General features: G+C 35.8%; 1 protein-coding gene across 6 annotated transcripts in view; it reads left to right on the forward strand.

Annotated features, from left to right (window-relative positions):
* Positions 1 to 22,432, forward strand: part of Wnk1 (WNK lysine deficient protein kinase 1) — a 119,304-nt gene that overhangs the window by 38,990 nt on the left and 57,882 nt on the right. For all 6 annotated transcript variants that reach the window (XM_038319647.1, XM_038319646.1, XM_038319641.1 and 3 more), the window contains exons 3-4: positions 7,001 to 7,221; positions 9,236 to 9,393. In XM_038319647.1, coding sequence (XP_038175575.1) covers positions 7,001 to 7,221; positions 9,236 to 9,393 — 379 coding nt within the window. The remainder of the gene's footprint in view (positions 1 to 7,000; positions 7,222 to 9,235; positions 9,394 to 22,432) is intronic.

The raw sequence follows: 22,432 nt of genomic DNA on the forward strand, positions 1-22,432 counted from the left end.
CAGGAAACTCAAGCCAACAGATATATGCCATAGTTATTCCAGTGGAAATTTCCAGGTACATTTTCATAGTTCATTGGTCACACTACAATTTCAACAGCCAAACTTTCAAAAGTGATGTGGTAGTTTAAATGAGAATGGTCCCCATAGACTCATGCTCTTGAATACTTATTTGATTCTCTCTCAGTTGATGGGATTGTTTGGGAAGGATTATAGGTGTGGTCTTTTTGGAGGAGGTATGTCATTGTGGGGGAGACCTTAAGTTTTCACAAGACTAGCATCACTCCTAGTCTTTTTCTCTTGTCTGCTACTTGTGGATCAGGATGTGAGCTCTCATCTGTTCCTGCTGCCACGTCTTTGCTTCACCACCATGTACTCTGAAACTGTAAGCCCAATTAAGTGCTTTCTTTTAATATGTACCTTGGTCATGGTATTTTGCTATGGCAATAGAAAAGTAACTAAGACAGGTTACTTCACAACTAAATAACTAATCACCAAAAACCATGAACACACAACCACAAATTAATACTGAACCAGTTAAAGCTGCTGTGGGTGATTCTGAACGTAATCATATATTAAGTAAGGATGAAAAAGAATATACAGTTATATAAGGAGGGGAATGAGAAAGAAGACATAAGAAAGAAATGAGACTCCATTAAGAAAAGGACAGGTACAATTGAGAAAGATCTGGAGAACATTTATGCCTAAGAACAAATTATTAAAATTAAAATTTCACAAGGGCTCAGAGTATACGCCTGTATATCCAAGTATTAAGGAGGCAGAGACAGACAGGTCTCTGTGAGGGCAGGCTAGTCTTTCTAGTGAATTTTAGACCAGCCAGCGATGTACAGTAAGACACTGTCTCAAAAAATAAAATAAAAATTATTCTTTGACAATTTCATACATAGATATTATATATTTTGATTATTCCATTCCTCCAATATCTCCTCCCAATTCCTGCCACTATTTCTTCTCCTTTCAACTCTTTACCCCATGTTCATGTCTTATTGTTTTGTGACTTGTTAAGTTTAACCAGTATGAACTTTAGTTTGGAATTGTCTATTGGAACTTGGTGGGCTTCTTAGTGGGTAAAGAATTGAAGACAATGACTACTCTTTCCCCATACTAATTCAGCAGAGGGGAAGTTAGGACCCTGTGAAACTCTGTCCCTTACTGTGAGATCATTATTGCAATGGCAGAGTCATGCCTGGAAGATAGTCCCATAGTCCTTACCCTTACTTCTGCATCTTATATTTTTCTACCTCAATTCCACACTGTTTGACACTGTTCCTTGAGATTTAGAAGGGATGGTAACAAAGGTTCTGTTCAGGGTTGGATGCTCAGCTATTGCTTATTCTCAGAAACTTTAGCAGCTGTGAGTTTCTGTGTTTACCTCTGTTCATTGCAAAGAGAACCTTCTCTAAGGCTAAAAAGAACATTTGTCTATGGGTATAAACTAAAACATTTAGAAGGAATTTTGCTTAACAACAGTAGTAAGGTCTTGAACCCAACAGGGCTCATATCAGATACTTTGCATATGAGATACTTGCATTATAATTCATAACAGCAAAATTACATTTATGAAGTAGCAATGAAATGTTATGGTTTGATGTCACCACAACATGAGGAACTGTATTAAATGATTGGAGCAAAAGGAAGGTTGGGAACCACTACCTTAGAGATCCTAAAACCTCCCAGCAATGGGTTTTCGACAAGGTTTATTATACCAGGTATAAATTCACTTATGTATGGAAAAAGTGTTTTATAGCAGTTCTCTGCTACCTCTGGCTCTTAAAATCTTTTACCTTCCTCTTCAGCAATGATCCCTGAGCCGCAGAGGGAGGAGGTGTGTCATAGATGTCCCATTTAGGGCTGAGCACTTGGTAGTGCTCTAATCTAACTCTCTACATCTTGACCAGTTGTTAGTCTGTATTAATCACCATCTGCTGCTGCTACAAAAAAAAAAGCTTTTCTTATGAGTATTGAGAGATACACTAGTATATAGGTATAATGATAAGCCATTAAGAGTCATTCTAATACTATGTCCATTTCATAGAACAATAGTAGCAGGTTTTCACCTAGAGCGTATGACCTAGTAGCCATGGTAGTACCAGGCATGTGTTCTGTCTTAAGTCCAACCATAAAGTGCCTGCTTACTCCCATAACATTTGTGCCAATATTTTATCAATGGCATATCTTGCCAGGACAGGTCTAATTATAGCTCATGGAGTTCTCAACTGGGCAGGACTGTCGATTACTTTCACTCCTCAGTAGCATGCATAGCACCTTCCAGCACTATGGGAGCTTGTCAGTAGGGATGAAATTTCTGCCGTGATTTCGCCATGTCCTTTTACACAAATATGTGATGTCTTCACAAAAGGGTCTTGCCATCAGTTTCAGGAGGGTAACCTAGAACAGTGGCATTAGACTGTAATGTTTAGGTGGGGTCTGTGGGACCCCCAGTGGCCAGCAACTCCACAGATAACTCATTTTGGTACTTAGGGTATTTTTTTTAGTAACATTTTTATTCTTAGATAATTTTATATATCGTATCTTGATTATATCCACCCAACCTCTTCCCCAAAACAGGTTTTTTGTTTGTTTGTTTTGTTTTTTATTTATTTACTTATTTTTCAAGACAGAGTTTCTCTATGTAACAACCCTGTCTAGTCCTGGAACTTATTTTTAGATCAGGCTGACCTTCACCTCACAGAGAGATCTGTCTCTGCCTCCTGAGTACTGGGATTAAAGATGTTCGCCACCACATCCAAAGCAGGTTTTAAGGATTAAAAGTAATTTGGGGTCAGAGAAGTAGCTCAATAGATAAGGGCACTGGTTCTCTTCCAAAGGACCCTGGTTCAAGTCCCAGCGGCACATGATGGCTCACAACTGTCTAATCTTCAGATCATCAGACACCCTATTCTGGCCAGTTTGGACACCAGGCATACACTTGGTGCACAGACATATGGAACGTCAAAATACCGATCATAAAAAGTTTAAATATAAAAAAACTTAAAAACATTAAAAAATTAAAAAACAACTTGCCTTTTCCAGATGTAGAGTTTTATTTTAGTTCTACTCTTAAGTTTTTCTGATAGATCCAGATCTGGTGTGTGTAGAATTTTTAAAAGAAATGATTACTGTAGAGATTTTATTTATATCCTTACCTCTTCACAAATTTATTGCTAATATTGTACACTTTGATATAAAACACGTTTCCTAGGTAATACTTGTTTTGATACTGTGATTTTTTTATTGATATATGTATATTTTGTAGCCCTTCACAAAATACAGATTTTTCTCCATTGAGTAATTACATGTACTTTAAAGGTACAAATATGAAAATATTAGTAGATGCTTTTCCTCTCCTCACTCTGCATATGTACAAATAAAATGTGCATATCAGTGCATTTTCCAAACAATATCTTCTCTATAATGATAGATATCAAGAGACTCTTGTACCATCCTCTTCACTTTAGTCATCCTGTGGATTCTGTTGCATATGTACATACTTCATTAATTAACTGGAGATTTGGATAGGAAATATTCAAATTGAGAACTTTCCTTCTGTGACTACTTTCTGGAATTTCCTCCTTCCTACTCCCTCTTTTCTTCTTCTTCTTCTTCTTCTTCTTCTTCTTCTTCTTCTTCTTCTTCTTCTTCTTCTTCTTCTTCTTCTTCTCCTCCTCCTCCTCCTCCTCCTCCTCCTCCTCCTCCTCCTCCTCCTCCTCCTCCTTCTTCACCCCCCTCCTCCCATTCCTCTTCTTCTTCCTTCTTTATCTTCTTTTTCTTCCTCTTCTTCTTGTTTTTCAAAACAGGGTTTCTCTCTGTAGACCAGACTGTCTGGAACTCAGATTGGCCTGCCTCTGCATCCAGAGTGCTGGAATTAAAAACGTGAGCTGCCACCACCCAGCTCCTTCCTCCCCTTCTTAACTATTTTATTTTTTGAGATTATAATATAATTATGTCATCCTCCCCATTTCCTCCCTCTAAGCCATCCCATGGTACCTGTTCCCCTTGGTTCTCTTTCAAATTCATGGCCTCCTCCTCTCCAGTTGTTATATGTATGTGTATGTACACATTTCAAAGTATATAAGTACCTACTCAGTCTATATAATGTTACTTACCATATATGTTTTCAGGGCTGAACATTTTGTATTTGAGAACCTATTTGTGTCCCTTTTCCAGGGAAAGATTAATTTTCCCACTCAGCATTCCTTTATAGGCCTTTGTTTAGGGTTGAGACTTCCTCTCATATTAGCATATCTGTTGATGTTTTTGTTCAGGTCAGCTTCTTATATTTAGAGTAAACACACAAACTCCCTGTTTCCCAGCTCTTAAAATCTTTCTGCCCCACAATGATCTTGAGCCTTAGGTGCAGCAGTTGTGTATTGGTTATGTCTGACGTTACAACTCTGCATTCTCATCAGTTGTGGTCTGCAATAATGGTCTCTGTCTGTTAGTTACTAAGAGAACTTTCCTTATTGAGAGATAAGAACTACACTTCTGTGGGTATAAGAATAAAAATTTAGAATGTAGTTAGGGAGTATGTTGCTTTAGTAAAGTGGCAGTTATGGAGTCTCCTCCAAGATCCACATCTTCATTAGTCCTAGGTAGTTGACTAGGTTTCCAGTACTAGGCATGATGGCATGATTTCCCTCTTGTTGAGCTGGTCTCTTTCCTTTTTAAAGTGTATTTTATTATTATGAGTGGGGGGAGAGGAGCAAGAATATGAGAATAAATTAGAATATGAATGAGAACAGTGTGTGTGTGTACTAACTAGTCCATATGCATGCCATGGCACAAGTGTAGAGGCCAGAAGACTAAATCCAGCATGTACTGCTTTCCTTCCACCATGAATTACAGAAATCAAACTTAAAACTCATTAGGTTATCTGCCCTCTTTTTCCATCTTCAAAAAAAAAAAAAAAAAGGTTTACTTTGTGTGTCTGTATGTCTGTGTGTGCGCGCGCGTGCATGTATGTGCAAACTACCCATATGCGGGTGCTCATAGCAGTCATAACAGGGTGTTGGATACCTTGAAGCTGGAGTTAAGGTGGTTATGAGCTGCCTGGCAAGGATACTGGGAACTGAACTTAGGTCTTTTGGAAGTATTTAACAAGTGTTCTTAACCTTGAAGCATCTCTCTAGCCTCACCATTTCTTTACTTATCACCATTGCACTGTACTCATAGAACTGTTTTTTATTATACCATATCCAAAATTTGTTCCATTTACCACATAAGACCTTTTTAAAAATGATTACATTTACTTATGTGTATGTACACATACACATGTCATGGCATGCATATGGAGATCAAAGAATACTTAATGGGAATCCATTATCTCTTGTGAGTCATGGAGATTGTCAGAAGGCATGCAGCAACTACCTTTACCCACTGAGCAGAAAAGCATGAAGACCTGAGTTCAGTCTTTATAAAGCCCATGTGAAAAAAAGCAAGGCATGATTATCTGCTTTACTTCAATAATGGAGTCAGATGAGTCCTTGGGGCTTCCTAGCCAGTCGGTCTAGCCTACTTGATAAGATCAGTTAAAGACCCTGACTTAAAATACAAGATGGATGAAATGACATTCAAAGCTGACCTTTCTTTCCACATGTACATGCATGTGCTCGCGCATGCACACGCACACACACACAGCGGCTCCTTACTAATTGTTTTCCCTTTATTCTCATGTGAAACCACTTTGATTTCGTTTTGTTCTTCAATTTTTTTTTTTTTTTTTTTTTTTTTTGGTTTTTTTCGAGACAGGGTTTCTCTGTGGCTTTAGAGCCTGTCCTGGAACTAGCTCTTGTAGACCAGGCTGGTCTCGAACTCACAGAGATCCGCCTGCCTCTGCCTCCCGAGTGCTGGGATTAAAGGCGTGCGCCACCATCGCCCTGCTCATTTTTTATTTAAAAATTATTAAATTACATTTGTTTATTTGCTTTTGTGTTTGTGCATATATGGGCAGCACGTGTTGTGGTACACAATTTGGAGGAACTTGGTATGCTCTTTTTTACCTAGTAAGCCATCTTGCCAGCCCATTTTCCTTGTTTTAAAACCAGTTTAGGAATACACTGGTGACCAGTAGAAGCCACTCTGTCATTTACTAGAAGCAGAATTCTTTTAGTTATATTAATAGCAAACTAACTTTAAGTATACATTTTTTTCTGTTATAGCCATTTTTTTACCAACTGCTAATTAGTTTCTCCAAGAACTGGGGTACTCAGTTGGTAAAGTGTTTGCTTAGTGCTGGGTTCTATTCCTAGCACTGCAAAAACTGGGCAGGGTGGTGCATACTTAAAGTTCTAACCTTGGGAAGCAGAGACAGTAGGATTAAGAGTTCAAGATCATCTTTAGTTATATAGCAAGTTTGTAGTCTCCCTGGGTTACATGAGACCATTCTCAAATGCATGCATGCATACATACATACATACATACATACATACATACATACATACATACATACAAAAAATGAAAGAAGGATGCAGAGGCAGAAGAATTGCAAGTTTGAGGCTAGCCTGGCCTACATAGATCCTTTCAAAAACAAACTACTAGCCAGAGAAATAATTGATTGCTTGCTGCACAGTCTTGAAGACAAGAGCTCAGATCCCAGCACCCAGGTAACAAGCCAGGCAACTGGTAAACGCCTGTAACTTCAGATTTAAGGACTTTAACTGTCTCTTTTGACTTCTACACATGGCACAGGTGCATGTAAATCCCCTACCCCACATGCACATACTTATAGTCACACATAAAGATAAATATTTTTTCAAGAAGAGTTTATTACTCAGCTATAAAAATATTTTAAGGACTTATTTCTTTTCTTTAAACTTAGCTCCTTTAACCTTACTAAAAGTATTGCTAACCCTTAAAGTTACTGAGTCAATATTCTGAATTTGATATTTCTTTCTGCCTTAGTATATTAGAATTTAATTGAATTCTTCAAAGCAGAAAGCTTATATCATTGATAACCTGTTTGGTTTTACTTTGCCTTTTCCAGGTACTTAAAAAGGTTTAAAGTGATGAAGATCAAAGTTCTAAGAAGCTGGTGTCGGCAAATCCTTAAAGGACTTCAGTTTTTGCACACACGAACACCACCAATTATTCACCGGGACCTTAAATGTGACAACATTTTTATCACTGGTCCTACGGGTTCAGTCAAGATTGGAGACCTTGGTCTGGCAACTCTAAAGCGGGCTTCCTTTGCCAAGAGTGTGATAGGTATGTTTCCAAGTGTGCTTTGGAGCCAGTTTGGCCTTTTGACATAGCTTTTCCTTAGAAACCTGACCCTGTCATATCTTTTCTGACACAGAATAAGCCTTCAGAAATTCATATCATTAACTTAGTGATCAAGTCTACTTAAATATGAAATGAAGGTTTTTTAATATTTAAGCTTCTAAAATCATTTGAAGACTATTGATGTTTTATAAAGTTACATAGAGAAGAGTAAGGTGAACTTCGTTGATATAACCTTTCTTGTTAACAGTCTTACTGAGTCATTCTGTTAAATATTTTATATTCATACTTATACAGTAGAAGTAATGTTTCTTTTTTCATAAAGTAAATGGAGTTTCTATGTAGTTTAGCTTCAGAAATGTTTGTTGGCTATATCTTCAAGAATACCCGGCTTGGGCTGGAGAGATGGCTTAGCTGTTAAAGGCTAGGCTCACAACCAAAAATATAAGAATACATGGCTGTAAAAATTTGATTTGAAAATAGGAATATAGGGGGTTGTACTGTGAAAAGCCGGCCTCATCAACTTTTCTTTACTCTCACCTTTTAGAATGAATGATATATCAAAATTAGGTTTCTCAGCCTCAGTAAACTGGATAGGTGGGTCTAGATAGTTATTTTTTAGGGTTTTCTTGTATATTGCAGAATTATTTCATAGCATACCTGGATTCTACCCCAAAATATTTGTAGCATATTTTATCTTTTTACTCCTAATTGTTATAACCAAAAATGTTTCCAGACATTGCTGTAAGGAGAGCAAAATTAACCCTATTGGGAATTAGTAAATTGTCTAAATAATAAGAGTGACCATTCAGACTTTTTAATTGTATATTAGTCACAGCTAGAAGAAATAATGACTGTTTTGATAAGCTTTAGTTCTCTGAAATTTAAAAATTTTTAATTCACAAAGCACATTCATGATTAAGCAGGCCAGAATCCTCTAAATACAATAAGAACAGCATGGCACACCTATAATTTGCATTTTTTAACATAAAGAACAAAACAAAACCAATGTTTGTTCTCCATGGAATATTGTGAAGTTAGGATTTTGGATGCTGTTTATACATTTTCACACAGTATATTTAACAAGAAAAATATATTTGAAGCCAAATTGCCCTTTTGTTTTCTTGACAGGAAGCATTTGATTGTCTTTGGCATCTTATAATCACTGGTCCAATGGAGTTATTTCCTTTGTTTATTAAATCATAATGTACATACTTATTCTGGAATTGGAAATTAAAGATCCTGAAATCATTGTAAAATCTTACCTTGTAGGACTATATGCATACATACACATACATACTGTGTAAGAAACCAGTGTGTATTTAAGTTCTGTATCTGTTGTATGTGTATGTGTATTTGTTTTTCACCTGTAGGATGCCCCTCTCTGTATTTCCTGTATCTGCATTAGTCTTATTTGTGCATTGTGGGTTGCATGGTAAGTATATGAAGAAGAGGCTCTGATGAGTGGCCTTGGCAGATGATTACATGTTATTATTTTTAAAAACATTGAATACAGAGGTTCCCCCCCCCCCTTCCCCTACCCAGCAAGGTCTCCTTAAAAAGTGAAGTATTAATGGCAAGAAGCTAGTTGTGAATACAACTGCCATATGATAGAAGGCAGACAAGTATCTGATCTTTTTATCGCTACTATCTAATAATATTCCCTCTGCTAGTTTTTTCTTTTCTTACCTTTCTTTTTATTTCTTTTCATTATAATGCTAATGTATCTCTTAGTCAAAGTTCTATGGTAATAATGGAAACACAATTTCAACAGTTTAAGTAATCATGTACCCTTAAAGACCTTACAATGGAAGATCTTCTATAGGATATTTGATGGAACAGACTAAGATTTCCTTCCTCTTCCCCTTTTCTTTTTCTTCTTCATCTCCTTCTATTTTTTCCCCCTCTGACAGGTAAACCTTTTTGCTTTTTGAAACCTCTAGTAGGTAAAACCTACAGCTACTATTCAAATGAGTCTGAATCATTGTTTTAATTTAAGGTACTCCGGAGTTCATGGCTCCTGAGATGTATGAGGAAAAATATGACGAATCTGTTGATGTTTATGCTTTTGGGATGTGCATGCTTGAGATGGCTACATCTGAATATCCATACTCAGAGTGCCAAAATGCTGCGCAGATCTACCGTCGAGTGACCAGTGTAAGTCCTTGTCTTAATTGTTGATGGCATCACATCATATTTAATAAAATCAAACTAGATAATATCCACATGTGCAAAAGGGGGCAATAATAGAAAACCTAAGCTGTTGGGATGAGAGTTTGCTCAGTTAGATGCAGCGTACAGTGAGAGCAAAGTTAATCAGTTTCTTCCCACCTCCCTTGTAGTCACTTAAACCTTTAGCATGAAGTATATTTTATTTTCTAATATCTCTCTCTCTCTCTCTTTTTTTTTTTTTTTTTTGGTTTTAGACAGGGTTTCCCTGTAGTTTCTAGAGCCTGTCCTGGAACTAGCTCTTGTAGACCAGGCTGGCCTCGAATTACCACATAAAAGCAGTACCTTCTGCTTTTTATAGTTGAATAATATTTCATTACCTAATATTGAGCAGCTTTTGTTTTACTTTAGTTCTCTTTTTTTTCCTTCCTTTTGTTGTTAAACAGCTTGAATCTATAGCTTTATTCCTGGAGAGGGATCAAAAACAATGCTTTTGTTTGTTTGCTTGTTTTTTGAGACAGGGTTTCTCTGTGTAACAGTCCTGGACGTCCTAGAACTCACTTTGTAGACCAGGCTGGCCTTGAACTCACTGAGATCCACCTGCCTCTGCCCCCCAAGTGTTGGGATTAAAGCGTGTGTGCCACCACCGCCTGGCTCAAGAACAATGTTATTTCCTTCCTTCCTTCCTTCCTTCCTTCCTTCCTTCCTTCCTTCCTTCCTTCCTTTCTTCCCTCCCTCCCTCCTTTCTTTTTCCCTTCCTTCCTTCTTTAAAGATTTCTTTATTTTATGAGTGCTCTATCTGCATGTACACCTTTATGCCAGAAGGGAGCATCAGATCCCTTTATAGATGGTTGTGAGCCACTAAGTGATTGCTAGGAAATGAACTCTGGAAGAACAACCAGTGTCCTTAACCATTGAGCTATCTCTCTAGCCCCCAATGTTCTAATCTTTTGAGCAGCAATAATAAAAATGTCACAAACTGGATGCATTAATAAACAGCGGGTTTATTTTTTCATTTGTTTATTTAATTTATTTCTCAGTTCCTTGAAGCTGGCAAATTCAAGATAAAGATGCCTTCAGCTTCAGTATCTATGTAAGAACCATTCTTCATGCATAGTGCCTTTTTACATTGTCCTTTCCTTGTGAAAGATTCCTTTTATTAAGTTACATTTTGTGCGTTCATTACCTGAATAAATAAAAAATTTCAATTAAAGAATCCCAGTTGTAGTTAAAAGTTAGATACTATGCTAATTTGTGAGAATTATCGTCCAAAAGAGAAATGAAATTTAAAATGACTCTTGGAATTTTTTTATCCTATTAAAGTGAAGCTAAATTGCAATAAATAGAAACTGACACACAAATAAAAACAATATATAGGTATAGAAAAAAGAATAGAATGGGGGAAACTAATACAGATAAAGTAGAAAACTAACTTTAACAGTGAAAATTCCAAGGGTAGGTGGCATCTGAAATCCTTGTCCATTCTCTTGCTACTATACAGATTCTGAAATCTCAAAATTGTAATTTCTGAATAGCTAGTTTAAATTGCTTTCTGTGTTGTGAGGGTAGGGACTGTGCGGTTTTGCCTAACAACATTTCCTCATAATTTTTAGTCTATCTTCACTTAGTTTTCTGAGGGCAAGAGCAAATCATATTTCATTTGATAACCCACACATTTCGAGATATTTTTCTAAAACCAGTTTCTTAAGAAAGGGAAGCTTGTATGCCTTATTGGAAAAAGGAAATTGCTCTGCTGTTTTGTCATTGTCTTTCTGTTTAAGATAACATCTTGTCAAGCTGTTTTAGGATTTAACATTCCTGTGGAGACCTTGTTTCAAAAATTAACAAAGTTTACAAAGTAAATTGACTGGTACTGTGTCAAAATCCTTAATTCAGAGCATACTACTGGTGACATTAATCTATGTTTTGTTTTCCTTCTGGTCTTTACAAATATAGTTCTAAAGGTATCTTTAATATTTAATTCTGCACTGTTCATTCATATATTTGGACATGCTGTCTTGTTTTTAACTAATCCATTTTTATTTTATGAGTTCCAGTGAAGTGTCAAAGGGGACTGTGTCTTTTGTTGCTTTAATGGAAGATTGCTTATATTTGAGGCTCTGATATTAATGTGGGGTATTTAAATAATAACACAGTGATTTTATGTAATTATATAAACAACAGTGACTATTGTGAAACAAGATTGATGTAGCATTCTTTCTTGCAAATCTACCTTGGATATAGATTTAACTAATTTAAAAATGCTAATATACTCAGCTTACCTACTACATGCTTATTAAGGAAACATGTTGATGTTTGGTTATCTATTCAAAGAGGTTATAATTTCCTAACTAACATCACACACGCACCAGTTCTCTAGTTTCTAGTTGAGGTCTGTTATATATTCTACCTATCAGTAATTGGTAAGATACCTCCAAGGGCCTTCTGTATATTTGGCATTGATTGATTAGAAAGAGCCTTGGACTTACCTTCCTAGGCCAGATTTTTCTATTCCAGAATCTTGTTCAATTGTACACATGAGCCATAATTATAAGTTTCTTTGTTGCTTTGTCTTTTGAGACAGGGTCTTCCTGTGTCTCCCAGGATGATTCAGACTCAGCAATCCTTCTGCCTTAGCTTCTAAAGTGCTGAGACTACAGATGCAAGCTACAGTGCCTGGCTTTTCATTTTAATTCCCATAATTAATTGTATAACATTGTTTCTCTTTCTCCTCTTCCCCCTCCTCCTCTCCATTCCTCTGTCTTTCTCCCCCATCCTTCCCTCCTCTCTCTTTGTGACAAGGCTACCCTGGACTCAATTTGTAGACTAGACTAGTATAAACTAAACAGATCTGGCTATGTCTGCCTCCCAAGTCCTAGGTAAAGGTGTGTACCACCACACCTAGTCTTACCTTCTCTAGATTTTGGAGACGTGTTGTCATTAAACTTGAAATGTAGTCAGAGATGACCTTGACCTCTTGCTTTCAACTCCTGAGTGCTAGGATGACATGTGCTGTCATTATGCTGGGGATCAAACTCAGGCTTTCATGCATGCTCGACACTCTACCTCCTTTTTGCATCATCTGTGTGCTAAGTTGTAGACATAGCAATGAGCAAGAGAGATGCTTTAATCGTCTATAGAAATTTTATAGTATACTAGGAACAGTGGGCATATTAAAATAGCCCATTCACTAAACCAAATAGATAGTATAGACATAATGAAGTTAGGGAATTTTACTCTTCTTGGGAGAGTCAAAGATACTATTCCTGAGAAAGTATGTTTAAACTAAGAATTTGCTCTGAGAAGGTAAATTTTTTATATCATATTTAAAACTTCTAATATATTTGTACAATTTTCCCCTTTCTTTTCCCTCTCCAACCCTTCCCATATACTCCTTGCTATCTCTCAAATATCTCTATGAATATATGCACATATATTCAAATTCCTAAATACAGCTGCTCAGTCCACATAATGCACCCTGTATGTATATGGTCTCAGAACTGACTGCTTGGTACTGAATAACCAATTGCAGGATGGGCTGGGATGTAGTGCGATGCAGTGCTCTTCCCTGGGGAAGACTATTCTGAGAAGGTAATCTTAGAGGAGCAGGACTCCAAACTCACCATTGTGTTTACATAAAAAAAGAATAGTAAAACATCAGTTCAAACATTCTAGTAGAGATGTGAACCATAGAGTGCAATGGGAAAAGAATCATAGACTGTGCACCATGGTGGGGGATTGGACACCAATGTATGACTTCTTGTTAATGTCACACTTATTTCTGAATTGAAGTAATGTAGTCATGGTTTTGTGTCTAACTAGTATTGAAAAGGCATTAGGTCATGTGAAATGAGATATCAAGGAATTCACATTGAATCTTTTAAAACATGAAAGTTTATTAATGAATATTATAGTGTCAATTATGATATGAGGGCATTTTAACCTGTACTGATATGAAAGTAGTAAGTACAGACTAGTTTAATAGAGAGATAAATGCACTGATAATACACTGTGTGTATCATGGCTGTAATTCATTCAAATCTTTCTTTTAATGTTAATATTCTTTGGGAAGCTTTCTCTGACTAACCTATCTAAAAAGAGTTCTTAAAATACATATTTTAATTTGATCTTTTTATTTTTTATGGCTATTACCACAACCTCACTTTTTAAATTTAATGCCCTAATTTGAATACAAGTCATATATACTGTATTTCAATGAGGCTTTTAATAGTGATCATTGTTACTTATATATATCATGAAATTATTGTATTGTCTAGGCATTTGTTACCTCAAACACAAGCAGTTCTTTAGAAAAGTAACAAAAGACACAGGCCCTTTATTATTCTTATGATAAAGAATGGTTATCAGTAAAAAATAAAGCAGTATTTTCAGATAATAGAAATTGACAGTACAGAATTAAAGACTATCAGTAATGCAGCAATTTAAAAGTTGCAAGTACTCAGCCAATATTAGTGAAATAAATACATGAGTAGACTATAAGGAGTGAATAAATACAGTTTGGAGTTTGATCTGCTTGAATTCAGATCCCAGAAATGCTTCCTAGCTGTGAACTGTGAACTTAGCTGCAAGTTTTTAAATTCCTCTGAGCCTAAAGTATTAATTGAGAAAAGAACATACAACTTTAAAGAAGTAGTAGTCGTCGTCGTCATCATCATCTTAATTATGTACTTGTCAACCGGCACTTGTTGGATATTGCCGTTATTACTAATATGACTGTCACATGAGTAATTGTGAAATTAGTTGCCAATGATGTATAGACACAAATTGTATTAAATGTGTTTAACAAACCAACATGAAGCCAACTTCAGACTGGGTAGGAGTTGATATTTATTTAAAATTTTGTCAGTTGCCTTGCAAAATACGTTAAATATCCTATTTCAGTCTAATTTTAGTATTGTGGTAAATAGATATCTTCATTTCACAGGTAAGACAGACTTGAAAGTTTTAACCATTTTTCTTAATGTCATGAAGGAGTGATATTTAGTAGCTGAGTTCAAAAACAAGACGTACAGATAGATAGTAACATTTTTGTCCTTTGCTTGTTCTTTTAAAACTTTTTTCTCTAGGTATTAAAAAGTCTCTAGCCAAGGTAGTGGTGGCACATATCTTTAATCCCAGTACATGCTTTTAGTTCCGGTGCTCAGGAGTCAGAAGCAGGCAGATCTCTGAGTTTGAGGTTAGCATGGTCTGCAGAGCAAGTTCTAGAAAAACCCTGTCTCAAAAAACCAAAATCAAAACCATGAATAAATAATTCCATGAATAAAAAAAAACTTACAAACTATAGTTAACACAAGTTTGTACATAAGATCCCCAACTGCACTTTGGGGATTCTTTCATAAAAGTAGGTTCTTGTGGCAGCATAGAAAAACTGTTTAGTTATATATTGTGTGCCTTTGGAATTGAGAAGATCCAAAGTAAGTATCAATCCGGCTATGGGAGGCTAAAGTAGTAGGATTGAAAGTTTAAGCTCTGCTTGAACTATGGAGAACTAAGAACTTTGTGAGACCATATCAAAGTAAAAAAAATTTAAAAATCGGTATCGGAATATAGCTCAGCAATAGAGCTCTTATCTAGCATGTACTTGGCCATAGATTCAGTCTTCAGTCTGAAGGCTGAAAAAGTAACACAAGTTTTGTATGCTATTAAAAGAATTTAAAAGTTTAGTGCACTATAACATCAATGTTTATATGAAGGATAGTGCATTTGAGGCTGGAGCAATATCTTGACTTTCATGTATCCAGAATAGTGAGCCTCAGGGAATCATGAGGGAAGCTAATTTCCTTTAATAGAGCCAACTCAATTTGGTAGAGCATTTGAAGAGGCTTGTTTTCCAATGGAATTATATGGTATGTTCAAATACCTGTAAACTAATGGTTCATACCAACAAGAATCTGGCTGAATCCAGTCCTTTAACAACCAAGTTAAAAATAATGGGGATTTTTTTAATTACTTTGTTTGTGTAATTTAACTTTGGCACTGATTCCATTAGCCTTTGGATTGCAAGACTTGAACACCCTGTATGGAAAAAAACAGAATTAAAGCCATTAGGTTAAAATTCCTTCTACCTTTTATATAATAGATTACAGTTTGCCACAGACCGGCTCAGGGGAGCCACTCAGACCGTGGGAGAAGCAGGGTCTTGGTACACAGGAAGGCACAAGTTCGGCAAATGACAGACAGACACGACAAGAGAGTGGTTGGAATCTGCTGCGATTTTACTGAATTCATGTTTTCATTATATAGTATTCAAACAAAGAACAAACCAGAAGGTCATGTATCATTGGTTGGCACAGTATGAAAGCTTCTTTTAGTCACATCAACAATATTTAAGAAAATCATATTATCAGGGACAGGTGTTAGACATAAAGCATCCTTAGAAGAGGAAATCTTGTCCTTGGGAACGTAAACCTCAGACAAGTGGTTTCATCTTAAGAATAGAAAGTTTTTGTCTCATCACTATCATGGTCTTTCCTCTTTCTAATCCTTTCTTATCTCATCTAGTGACCAAATATGCCTAATCAGTTCTCTGCACATGTTGAAATATACTTTTTAGTACCTTCTTATGCAGCAGACACCATGGGGGTTGGGATCTAGCAAGTCTATCCATAAAGTTCAAAGTATAATATAATACTTTTTGTCCATCAACATTAACCCATTTATTCCCTTGCTCATCACACACCCTGTGTATGACAAGGGTTCTGCTGTACATTCCCATACTTTGCTTCCCTATCCCAGAGCTGTTCCTGAAGAGATAATCCTTGTCTTGTAGATATATAGAATATCATTATTAGAAGAGATTGTGCAAAGCCCATTTTCCGCATAGCCAGCTAATCGAGAAACCCATCTATGCCTCAGCGGTGGCTAATACCAGGCCGTCTGTCATTGACCTCCAGGAAGCCTAGTCCCATAGGACACGTAGCTCCCGTCTGGCATAATGACATATTTCATGTCACACAAATGACACTGGAGTTGGTGTGGCAACAGTTCACTCTTTTTATAGAAACAAACAATACCAATTCTTGATTAGATTTGTCCTTTTATAAATGTGGATTGTAAGTGAAAAGATATCACAAGTTGTATCTTAATATTCTGTGTGACTTTCAGAGACATTCTGTTATTCTCCTGTGATTCTAAATTTAAAAGTAACAGTTTAGAGTATCATTCTTCTTGGGGGGAAGTGTTAAAAAAATTGTAAAATTTTCAGAATTCCTCAGCAAATCCTGAATATCAGTCTTTAATTTCCAATGCAGTAGACAGAATAAAAACTGACAGTCTATAAAGATGGTGTTTTTATTTAAGCACATTTCAGCAATACTGAATTTTTTGGTCTCTTGGTAATAACACATGCTAAGTGCTAAGAAAATGGAAATACTACTTCATAATTGTTGCTTTTTTTTTTTACTGATATATATGGTTTAAGGTGTACCTTTAAAGAATCACGAGACATAAATAACTAAAAATAATGCATTAAGTATACAGTGAGCAGGTAATGCATTTGACTGAACTTACTGGGTAGTTGGGTATTATTGTTTATTATTATTAATTATTGAGTCAGAGATTGAGAGATGTTTTTTGAGAACAAAAGAGAATGTCTTTCATAGTAGAAGGAGCATCATATAAAAAGTATTATTTTTATTTATTTATTTGGTTGGTTGGTTGATTGTCTTTTCCAGGCAAGGTTTCTCTATGTGGCCATGACTGGCCTAAAATGCAGAGATCCACATGCCTGTGCTTCCCAAGCGCTGCGATTAAGGCTTGCACCTCCACAAACCTGACTGGAAAAAAATGCTGATGGAAACACATTTTAAGCATTCACTGAACAAGTAATCAATTTAAACTACTGGGGAAATAAGGGTAGATAGAGGTTAAGTAGAAAGCATGTAGTAGAAGTAACATTGAATTTGACACTGGAATATTTGGATTCTAGTTTTGACTCTACCATTAATTGGGCCATTACCTATTAGAACATAGACTGTTCTAGGTGCTCAAGTTAATGCATTAGCACTCATTGGACTAGACATTCAGTAATCCACCTTGAATTAATAATTTTTTTCATGAATGTTTAAAAATATAAAAATGCAATGGAATATGTTTATGCTGAGAAATGCAGTACTAAATACAATTGAAGAAAACAGAACAACTCCATTGATACTTTGGCATAAATGAAGATTTTGCAGCCTCACCACCCAGATAAATGTCTGTGGTGCCTTTTGTACATATAACTTTAGAATCAACCCTCTGAAAAGACTTTACCAGTTGAAAGAAGAGAATGAGAAGTACAGAAGCACACATTGATCTTGACTTTATTTAAAAATAATAAATTCTGTACAGAAATTGATATTGTAAATTTCAAAAATACTACATTTTAGATTTAGTTGTCAAAGACCACATTTAAAAGCAAATCAGCATGAGTTCAGCCTTCCTTGTAGAAACCAGATATACCAAACTGACAAAAAAAAAAAAAAGTAGTTTATTGATGTTTGAAAAAATACCAATTTAAGTATACAATTATAAAAACTACAGTTCTTTAATAAAAGTCGTGGTTCCTTTTTCCTTTATATGCAAGTTGTTGTTGTGCTGTAGTATTTAAACACTAAAACAGCTTTTCAGGGAAAGGGAATATATTTTAAGTGCATTAAACTTAATAATGTTTTAGGAAGATATAAAATATAAAAAATACAAAATTATTAATGACTGGTGTGGTTTATATAATAACTACTTCTGTCTGCGAGTTCTTGAAAAACAGATAAGTTTGTTTGTTTAAACAGGAGGTAAACAGTTCTGCTGTTGTACCCTCTTACTTCTCCAATAGCTTCACATTTCTGGCCAAATAAAATGAGATTTTTTTTATGCTGATTCTGTTACCTTCCCCAGTCATTGCTTTATTTCTTTTGAATTAAAATTTTGACCACCAAATTCTGATTACTAACACCCCATGTCTTTAAGTTAAGGTCAATTTACCATGGACTCTTTGTTTCCATTCCTTGAATGTAACTGTATTATTATAGATATTGGAAACTTAATTTGTAGGAAAAATTTCTTTTTTCCCCCCAAGAAATAGGAATGTACCACAAGTTAGTATGTCATCCTTATACAGGAGCCATTTTAATATATGGCTTTGTCACTCCAATTTTAGTATGTGTTGCTGAAGCAAGCCCAGAAAAGGTTTATTTTCACAGAATCTAGAAGTTTGTGCCTATATCAAACTGTTGTCAACAACAACCAAAAAAGCTACACCAGTGTAGGTTGTTCTTAATACTCATATCTTTTTTTTTATTTTTTTTTTTTATTTTTAGTGCATTAATGTTTTGTCTGCATGTATGTCTGTGTAAGGGTGTTGGACCCCCTGGAATAGGAGCTATATAGACAGTTGTGAGCTGCCATCTGGGTACTGGGAATTGAATTCAGGTCCTCTGGAAGAGCAGCCGGTGCTCCCAGCTGCTGAGCCATCTCTCCAGCCACAATAATCATATCTTAAAGAAGTATGAAAGAATGGAAAAGGCCTATCTTTCTCTCTGTCTGTCTGTCTGTCTATCTCTATCTATCATCTATCTATCTATCTTAGTTTTTTGGGACAGGATTTCACTTACGTTTTAGAGCCTGTCCTGGAACTAGCTCTTGTAGACCAGGCTGGCCTCGAACTCACAGAGATCTGCCTGCCTCTACCTCCCTGAGTTCTAGATAAAGGCATGCGCCTCAACCACCCTGCTGGAAAAGGCATTTTTTTAAAAAGCTCTTTGAGGTAGCCAAGCATAGCCTTAAGCAATCTTCCTTGTATGTGTAAGTTAAAAGAACTACTGTACTTCTGCCCACCACCTGACTACTTGCTTAGTAGTGATAAATATTGAACCAGAAATTATTGGTAGCTATTTTGAGATAGCATGTTAGAATTAGTGCATTTCTAACCTTTAGAAGAGAAATGATTTGCTGTTGTTATTGTTTGTTGTAGTTGCATGTATTTTGTGTTGGGGGACTAATGAATGCATCATAGCAGTGTGTTTGGAGGTCAGAAGACAACTTTTAGGAGTCTGTACTCCTTCTAGTGGATTGAACTCAGATCCAGGCTCAGTGGCAGGTGGTTTTGCCCACTGAGTAATTTAACTGTCCCTAGAGCAGAAGTATTTCTACTAAATAGCATCCAATCTTACTTATCAGTGATTGAAACCTTGGCATGTACTGTCTTCTTTGGGATTCAGTCTTACATCATTACAAAGGATACAGCTTTATTTTGTTACCCATTATTACAATACCACAGTGCTTTTTTTTTTTACTGTATGAAGGAAAATTTAACAACACTTAAATTCAAAGTAGCTTTTATTTGAGTCCATGCACATGTTAAGATTTTTAATAAATAGGAGGGAAATTGTATACCAATTCACTACTGTTTTTTAAAAGCTATGAAGGAGTGGAAAGCAGTATATCACTACCCCCCTACACACACAATGGGAGTTGATCTCAGGTCTTCATGCATGCTGAGCAAACATTCTACCACTGAACTATATCTCCAGCCCTAATATTACTACCTTTTCAGTTGATAAAACAAAGGAGCTATTGTGCATACTTTAAAAAAAAAAATCTGTCTCCTTCCTTCCTTCCTTCCTTCCTTCCTTCCTTCCTTCCTTCCTTCCTTCCTTCCTTCCTTCCTTCCTTCCTTCCTTCCTCTTTCTTAATGTGCATGAGTGTTTTGCCTGTTTTTATTTCTGTGTACTACTTGTGCACCTGGTGCCCAATAAGGTCAGAAGTAGACATCTGATTCCCTGAAACAGGAGTTTCATATGGTTGTGAGCTGCCATGTGGGTGGTGGGAATCAAACCTGAGTCCTTAGGAAACAACCAGTTAAAGTATGAGTTAACTGGATAACTGCCAGTCCCTCTGCTTGATGTTTACTTTGAATTTGCTGTTGCCTAAGCTCAATCTCCACCCCATCCCCCCACTTTTAAATAAAGCATAATTTCAACATGATTGTTATGAAGGAGGTGTTTCAGTAGGTAGGTATCTAGTGTTACATTCAGGAAAGCCTCCAAGGTAGATTTCAGAGTCAAGGAGGCAGAACTTTTAGATGCAGTAGGTGGAGCTTTGAGCAAATAAAAGTCTCCCTGCTTATCCAAGGATGTATTGCTATTGTAGGAAAAGCAGAAGAAACTACTAGTAGCAAAATTGTTGCCGAGTCTTTCAACATGTGGTTTATATCCACAGAGCCAATCTAAATAGAGTGTTGGCTGAGTAAAGCAAGCTCAGTTGGGAAACATGGCTATTCAGCAAGAAACTATGCTCCAGTCTGACTTTTATATTTGTCTTCTTTATGCTGTGGGCTAAGTTGTTACATTTCTATCAGCTTTCCCTTTAATTTTTCTCTAAACTCTTAACAAATCTGTTTTGTCTTTTCTGATGGATTTTATGAAGACAGATTTTTGTTCAGTATTTGTTATTGTAAATTCTCATTGCTGCTGCTGCTCTCAAAAGGGTTGTATACATGAGGTAAGAATTTCCAGTCTGTGTAGAGCATATCGTAGCCTTTCTGATGACGTATATAGAAAGTTTCACGTAAACTGCTGAAGTTATTTAATGTTCTATGGTTTATTCTGTGTGAGGAAGTAAGTATGTTTTTCTCAATTCTGATTGGTTAGGACAAGTTTTACTTTTATCAAGCAAGAGATTAAATGTTTGAAACCTAACATTCGAAACTTAAGCTTTGAGACAATTCCTGACAGTTTTAAGAAATTGAACATTGAGCCAAAAGATTCTATACTATGACTCAGTTCTGTGTTTCCAGCAGATTAGTTGACAACCGTAAACATACAGAATTAAAGAAACCAGTGTCTATAAAAATTTTTAGTTCAAATAAAGCAACATATTTTATAAACATTTCTCTTTATCATCTCGATGTATATGGCCTTTGGAGTAAAAAATTACTCAGTTTTTATAATATATATGATATGTTATAGAAGTGACTTTGGACCAACAGTCTCAAAACAGAATATGAGAAAGTGCACGGTTTTATGAAACTTAGAGAAGTAAACTAGTCTCCTTGTCTGCAGGAGCTGTGTATATATAGAGACACGATTGCCCAAAGATAGAACCTGTGAATTGAAACAATAAGGCAAGAATACTTTTAAAGCTAAGTTGTTGGTTCTGATGAGTGGCGTGAGAAAAGTTTTTATTCTTAGTGAATATAGCTTAATTTTTTTCTTTAAGAGTAACCCAGTGTTTCTATCTTAGTATTCTTTTTGGTTTTGTGTTTTCTAACCTTATGTAGAAAAGGTAGGAAACATATTTGCTTTTACTGGTTGGAGCAGGACTGAGTAGGATTAAGTTAAAAAGTTAAGGAGTAAGTTAAAGAAAAGGGGTTGCTTTTGCAGGGTTGTAGAGCTTTTAAGTTAATCTTCATCTCTATTGAAATATACACATTAAAAAGAAATAAAACGAAATTTTATCACAAGAACACTTTGCCAATACTGTGTTCTTTCTGGTGCCAATAACCACGTTTAAGAATTATCTAGACCAACTTTTAAAAAATATGAGTTATTAAGTTCTTATATCTTAAGAACAAAAAGTGTGGTGTAAATCTCAAAAACTTTGCATTGTGCACATTCTTACCTATTGTCACAGGTCACTTTCAAGAGCTTCATACTCATTCCATGTACTTTTTGTCTGTTAATACTAAATTTTTACATTCTTACACTATTTTTTAAAGACTTTTCTGGGCATTTTTATAATCTTGACTGATGGTGAGATTTTTACTTACTTTCCCAATATCTAGGTGGGTAGTAGTCTTAATCTTCTAATATCAACTGATGGGTTAATAAAATATATCTCAGTTTTATTGGCCACCTTGCCGTTTACAATATGTTAAGGCCACAGTAGCTTCTGGGTATTTTTTATTACATTTAAAAGGACCTATCTGTGTCTAACATAGTTATATTATTATTATATTATTATAACTAACATTAGTATAAACTAATATATTTGAGGATGGTGCTATACACAGTTATTGATTTTGCTTTAT

The sequence above is a fragment of the Arvicola amphibius genome, chromosome 2 (genome assembly GCF_903992535.2).
Source record: "Arvicola amphibius chromosome 2, mArvAmp1.2, whole genome shotgun sequence".
Taxonomy (NCBI): domain Eukaryota; kingdom Metazoa; phylum Chordata; class Mammalia; order Rodentia; family Cricetidae; genus Arvicola; species Arvicola amphibius.